Source organism: Cheilinus undulatus, linkage group 7 (assembly GCF_018320785.1).
Source record: "Cheilinus undulatus linkage group 7, ASM1832078v1, whole genome shotgun sequence".
Taxonomy (NCBI): domain Eukaryota; kingdom Metazoa; phylum Chordata; class Actinopteri; order Labriformes; family Labridae; genus Cheilinus; species Cheilinus undulatus.
In genome coordinates this window covers 32,987,190-32,994,224 of record NC_054871.1, presented here as the reverse complement: position 1 = coordinate 32,994,224, position 7,035 = coordinate 32,987,190, and the positions used below count along the sequence as shown (strand labels likewise).

The window sequence follows — 7,035 nt, the reverse complement described above, 5'->3', positions numbered from 1 at the left end:
TCAGTCATTCAGCATGAGCATCGTCAGATATGACAGCACACACAGAGCAGCAGCAGATCAGGTGAAACAGCTTGAATAAGAGAATTATACACAGTTTACCTGCTGTCATCACTCATAATTAACACTGACAAATTTACTTTGTATGTGCTTTAGCATGCCTGTATGCATGTCTCTTTGCATTTTAAGCCTGATTGTCTTGTAATCTTGTCATGATGATGGTGTCATTCAAGGACTCAATGAAACAATTTCATGCTTTTCACAAAGAGTTTAATGACGTGCAGATTCATGAAGATCATCACATAATAATGCAGAGAATATTGGTGGGTAGGAATGCAGTGTATAGTTGTATAACATAACATTTGGCACTCATCTGTATGACTCTGTAGAAAGGAGATTGAGATCCTCTTACAGTTATATCAAAGATGCATTTTTTTTCCTGTGACTGTGACTTTTAGCAAAAATGGGAAAAAGGAGGTGCATGCTCTTATTTAACTCATCTGAATCTGCTAGTAAAATGTAAAATATCATGGATTAGGTTTGTTGAAGCAGAACAAAAAAAAAAAATAGTATGAATTAATTTTACATTTAAATAATTTTATTATCTATATTACATACAAGCAGCACTTTAGTAAAGGACCTTCATCCTGCATGTGTCCTTGGCTATTATGCAGGTATACAGATAAGCTTACAGCATAAAATTGAAACAAGCATTTCTTATACAGGAAAACTAAACAGCAATCAAAAATCAAATCCATTTGTAGACCACCTAACTGCTCTTATGTTGCTTGTTTTGTTCTTCCTGTTAACCATTCTTTAAATCCACGTATGCACTTATTAGACATGTAGCATAAAAAGTCTGAATGTAATTAAAGACGATAAATGTAGACACCTGAGCCAGTTCTTTTAGCTGAGTGAAGAACAACATAATCAAAACATTATAATACATGTAGTATTAAGTATTACTCCAATTTACAGAGACTTGTATCACTAAGGTGAGAGCAAGAGTTCCTGGAAGTGAAGCTAGAGCACCATCTGCTGGATAATCAGGCGTGATGGTAACAACACTGACATGCAATAAGCATTACATAAAGCACATGCAAGGATGTGTTTCTGCATTTTTCTTATATTTTGAACCACACATTGTTTAAATGTACTGTTCAGTTTAGTTTTCAACAAACCCAAACAAAGGTGTGAAGTGATTAAATCTGACTTTGTGGATTTGGTAAGTATAATTCATTTTTTACTGTTTAAATTGTGCAAACACTTCTTTTTCCCATAGAGAGAAAATTCACCGTCACTGTTGTATAAACCAGGGGTTCTCGACCTTTTCAGCCTGTGAACCTCAAAATAAACGTGCCAGAGACCAGGGACCCCCACTCTACCTGAAGGTAGTTGAACACAGCCATGCACATGGGCATAGCATAGGGGGAAAAGTGTAGATTACCCTGGCCCACAGTAGGTAGGGGCCCTTGAGAAGCATGTTTTTATTTATTTCACCTTGGTAATTACTGTCATTATTGAATCAAAAGCCACTCAGTTGTATCAAATAAAGTAAAATATAATACTGGGTTCCTGCTCCTCCCTTAAAATGCACAAATGGTGTAGCCCAGGGCTGCAAAATGATGCAAATGGGGCACTGGTGTTCAAAAACACATTTGAATGCATAGATATTTGTAAAAATGTCTGATTAAGGGGCGGCCCTGTGTAATATTCTTTTGGGGGCCCAAAATCCCTTACTACACCTCTGGCTCTGCACATTCAAGAACAGTTATGTGCAAAGTCCTGGCTAAGAGGTAATAAAGGAAAGGGTTTTCTAGGGCCCAAGCAAACAGGGGGTCCATGGAGGTCAGCAAAATCATGGGCAATGGTGAAGTTAAGCTGTGATAACCATATTTGACATTCAAGCTGCATAATAACCACTCTAATCAAAGCAAAAAATTTCTTTTTAAAATAATTTTAAATTAATCTTTGGCCAGGAAAGGAACAACAGACATCTGATCAGTGTTCAGCACACTGAACTGCAAAGTAAGTGGGTAGACACCAGTGATATCAAGAACAATCTGAAACATTTTTCTACAAAGTACCTCTTAAAATGTTGCATAAAGTTGTTATTAGACAAAAAAAGCAAAGCCAGGCACATAGAGGCAGGGACCATTAAGTTAGTTTAAGAAACACAGTGTTTTCTCTGGACACATTGGGTACTAGTTTGTTACTTGTATTTTCTAAGTACACTTTTAAATCAGTCATTTTACTGCTACTTATGTAAGTTTTAAGAAAATGTACATTGACGTGAGTACAATACAAAAATCTTGTAGTTTTTCCAGCTCTGTTGTCTACACAGTAGCACACAGAGAAAAACGAGTCCACATAAGATTACAAAACAGCAAAAACTAGAGTGATTTGATTCAACTCTATTCTGGGAGAAATGGTCTTCAGTGCTGAAATTATTTGAATGCATTGATTCCACTGTGATTTTAAACCTGGGCGGATGTGAGTGAAGTTCCCTGAGGCAGAGTGTTAGATGCATTTTATATGTGTTTAGTTGTGTTTGGATGTTGACTGTTGGGGCTCTTTGAGGTTTCTAGTAGATTGTTTTTGTTTTTGATATGAGGCACATTTGCACCATGGTTGAAGATACCAACTGAGTTTGGGATGTCGCCTGCGATTCGATGTGATCCCAAAAGACACATCTTTATGTGGTGTGGAATAATATAGACTGTTTTAAAGTATTGAAGTTAACTCTATAAAAGTTTAATTAACACCTGAACAACATGGTGGGAGATCTATTTTCTTGTTGCCAATAAGAAAAGATCATATTTTTCTGTACAACTCCTAAGTAGCTACTCAGTGGTCGGTTGCTATAGTGAACTTTAAATTAAATACTTTTACTTGATTTGATCTATAGATCTTTAATTTTATTTTTACGTAAGTACATTTCAACCAGAGAAGCCGTACCTTTTCCACAGATGCTTCAAAATATCACAGCATATCAGAAGTAACTCTCTGACAGAATGATAACAGACATGAATAAAGTTAATTCCAAACAGGAGAGGTAAAGGTAATACAATAAAAAAACCTAAATTGACAAAAAAAAAAGTAAGGCTAACTCAACTTAGATTAAACCTATTTGGTAAAGATAATTTCTGTGCATTTTTTTTTTTTTTTTTTTTTTTTGTCTTTAACATTTTAGAGATTTGTTTTATCTTCCAGTGGTTTAGATTGGGTATAGTTTTTAAATTTTGTAGCATTTGTTAATAAAAAGTACTTCTGTCATTGTCATGGGTAACAGTTAAATCTCCTCAGGCCAGTAATTCTCAAATGGTGAGGCAGGCCACACAGATGTGCCTTGAGACATGTCTAGGTGTGCCTTGGGAATCTGCACAACCACGTGTTATTACTATGGCTATAAAACTGTAAAAAATCGGACAACCGCTTTCAAAACTAACATTTTCTATAGTGTTTTTGGTATTTTCTTACAGCACCCTTGTTTCACATACACATTTTTCTAGGTAAAAATTACTTATAAACAGTTAAAAAAAAGTTTGATTTGCTACAGTAGATTGCTTTCATCAACAACTGTGAATAAAGCTGATATGACTGAAATGTCCACAGCATAAACACAAATTTGAGCATGTATTCATGTAATTCAGGAGTCCCCAAAAGGCGTAGCATTATTAATTTGAACAGCCATGTGTTCGTACTACAACTATCTATAGCTAAAGATACTGTAAAACAAAGATTAAAATGCGATTTTGCTTGGATATGTAGATGGTGCACCTGAGATTTTGGCTTCATCTCAGGTGTGCTTTAAAAAATCACTGCCTTAGGTTGTAGTTGGCTCTGCATATGAATCCAGAATAAACTAATTAAATCACAATCAAAAATAATTGTCTAAATTTTCAATAACTTTCTCAGAAAAGTGCAGTTATTCACATTAACATGAAATCTCATTCTCAAGCACTGTTTTCCAGAGTAGAAAGTTCACCTCTTTCATAGGCCAGGCCATCCTTACCGTGGCGTTTGTCCTGGCCTCTTATTCACACCTTTCATTGACCCCTGAGGCGTTGTCATCTGGGTTAAGGAAAAGTTGGAAGGAAAAGACTTTTCAGCAATGTTTTGGACTTTTCCTGTACCAAGCTGAGCGCAGAAGCAGAGGAATAGACGCGTAACAGTAATACGTGGTAGGGTCGCACTGCGTCTGACGCACGCGGTATAAAAGCCAGGTCTCTGACGTCAGCGGCCTCTTCCCTGCCTAAGCCCTCGTGAGGTGGGCAGTGTAATTTTTCCCGTCTCTTTTCTCGACTGAGCGAATCCAAAACCATCCGTCAAAATGGTGAGTTTATGTATTTTGTTTGAACCAACGTTTAATATACACAATAATTCTTTATTTAAAACTTCAGTTTTGATGTATTTCCTCGGGGTTTTTATTAGATGCTGCGGTACATTCGTGTTAGCTCTGTGGACTGTGCTTTCAGCAAAATGGCAGCCATTATGTCATCTGTACCGGTCGCCCCATGAAGTCATTATGACTTTAAGTTCTTTTTTAATACCCTTGTCTAACTATGCTGTTCGGTTATAAATGATAATAAGCAGACCGAGTTTGTCATGGTTGTTTTGGTCGGGTAACGTTTTGGGTGTGGTGTCGTGGTTAAACGCAGCTTGTTTGGCGGCTTGATGCTGTACCGTTATCTGTGATTGCAGCAAACTTTCGACTGATTTAAGTTGGAATGGTCTAAGAATTAATTTCTAAATTGTGTATGTTGACTGTGGTAAGTGATGACTCAACATTTCTGGAGTTAACATTGTTAGGGAGGATAACCCACCGGTATTCCGCACTACCGGCTCGACCGGCTTGTTAGCTGTCATGCCAGCGTTAGCATTTAGCATTGTGACAAAGTCCGTACACGTGGCCTGTTACTGCCGACATGTTATGCTGGCTGTTGAGTGGTTGAACAAGCTCTGGTTAAAGATTTCCAGAGCACTAACTTGTACAATATATATATTTGTTACCAGCGAGATGTAGATGCACCGGTCAAAGCTGATAGAGACCGGGCTGGATGTACCGTTATATTGAATAACGGAGACGTCACAGCTGTGATGATGGCGGACACCCTCCGCCCTGGGTGGAAGTCCATTGCAGTACGCCGCGTCAGCAGCTATTTGTGATTTAGATAAAGCCGGTGATGGCGATGTTTCTTATAGATGTCTCTTGTGTTTCTGAAATGTTATTCATCGGAGTATGTGCTTGATGTTTGCACGCATAATCTGTTGATCCCATGATGCATATTAAAAGCACTATTATTTTCTCTTTAGGTGAACTTTACCGTCGACCAGATCCGTACCATCATGGACAAGAAGGCTAACATCCGTAACATGTCTGTGATTGCGCACGTTGACCACGGCAAGTCAACATTGACGGACTCGCTTGTGTCAAAGGCTGGCATTATTGCCTCTGCTCGCGCTGGAGAGACCCGCTTCACAGACACAAGAAAAGATGAACAGGAACGTTGCATCACCATCAAGTCCACGTAAGTATAAGTCTTTTCAGCTGTAAATGCATGGTTTTTGATATTTAAAGCTAAGATGGCGCAGGTATATGGTAAACTGCCAGCCCAGTTGTCAATCCTATAAAAATGATGCATGTTTCGTGGATAGTGTGTTTTATGCAGTTAAAGAGACGTACCCTCATTGCAGTGCAGTAAGGTTATTTAATTATTTTTTTAATCATTGTGTTTGGGTTTGTTTTTATTGTTCAGCAGTCAAAGTTAGCATCTTTTTGTGATGTCTGGATTAAACTGTCAGTTCCTGGCTAACAACATTGGTTTGGCTTGCAGCGCCATCTCCCTCTACTACGAGCTGAGTGAAAATGACATGGCATTCATCAAGCAAACCAAGGATGGCGAAGGCTTTCTGATCAATTTGATTGACTCGCCAGGACACGTTGACTTCTCCTCTGAAGTGACTGCTGCCCTCCGTGTCACTGATGGAGCCCTGGTTGTTGTTGACTGCGTGTCTGGTAAAGATTCTGCCTAATACACTTAACTAGCTTAAACAAGCCTTTTCTTTCAATCGATTTTCCCCTCAAGCTAACAGTGTATTTCTTTTTAGGATGACATTTTTGGTGATTTATTGTCATGGACTTGTGAATCATTGGTTTGAACTATGGAGTCGCGCTCTTTTTTTCCCCAAAACTTGAACAAACCCTGTAAAAAAAAAAAAAAAAGAGGACTATCTGTTGCTGATCAAATCCCCTCGTAAACAGAACATTTACAGAGCTGGTCAGAATGTTTAATCAGTCACAACTGATGACCATTTAACCCGATTTAAAATTCTATTGTAGCTAAAAAAGAGGTTTTAATGGACACTAAAATGAAATGTGTGCATTTTTGTGTCCATTAAGGCAGTGTGCTGGTGGTCTTTTATAGACTACACACACTTCAAGAAGTTTCTGTGCTTAATGTAATTGCACTCCAGTGAACTCCAAGATACTCGTGGGCAAATTTAAAATTAGCATAAATGTTATTTTAAGCATTGTGCTGTTTTTAAATGCAAGTTATTACTTTCCATCACCAGTTTTACTTCATCTTTCGAATCTTTTTTCTACATCAGGTGTTTGCGTGCAGACTGAGACCGTGCTTCGCCAGGCCATTGGTGAGCGCATCAAGCCAGTCCTGATGATGAACAAGATGGACCGCGCCCTGCTTGAGTTGCAGCTGGAACCTGAAGACCTTTACCAGACCTTCCAGCGTATCGTTGAGTCCGTCAATGTCATCATCTCTACTTATGGAGAGGACGAAAATGGACCCATGGGTCACATCATGGTAATTGTTTGTTTGATTGTTTAAAATGCACCACAATGGGCCTTAGTGTATTTGAGTTCCTGCACAGACAGAGCACACCATTACAATACAAGACTTAAAATTTAACAGTTTAGATAAACCTTTTGTGGAGAGGGTGCTTTTATCACACAAACCTGTTCTGTGAATTCTTTTCATCACATCTGTTCTTTACTCATTAACTTTAAACATACATTTA

At 38.2% G+C, this 7,035-nt stretch overlaps 1 protein-coding gene across 1 annotated transcript in view; it reads left to right on the top strand.

The window, feature by feature from the left end:
- The first annotated feature begins 4,188 nt into the window (after nt 1–4,188).
- The window catches only part of LOC121512047 (elongation factor 2-like), a 13,582-nt gene continuing 10,735 nt past the window's right edge, over nt 4,189–7,035 (top strand). The window contains exons 1-4 of the mRNA XM_041791029.1: nt 4,189–4,333; nt 5,314–5,528; nt 5,835–6,016; nt 6,610–6,821. Coding sequence (XP_041646963.1) covers nt 4,331–4,333; nt 5,314–5,528; nt 5,835–6,016; nt 6,610–6,821 — 612 coding nt within the window. The 5' untranslated portion in view covers nt 4,189–4,330. The remainder of the gene's footprint in view (nt 4,334–5,313; nt 5,529–5,834; nt 6,017–6,609; nt 6,822–7,035) is intronic.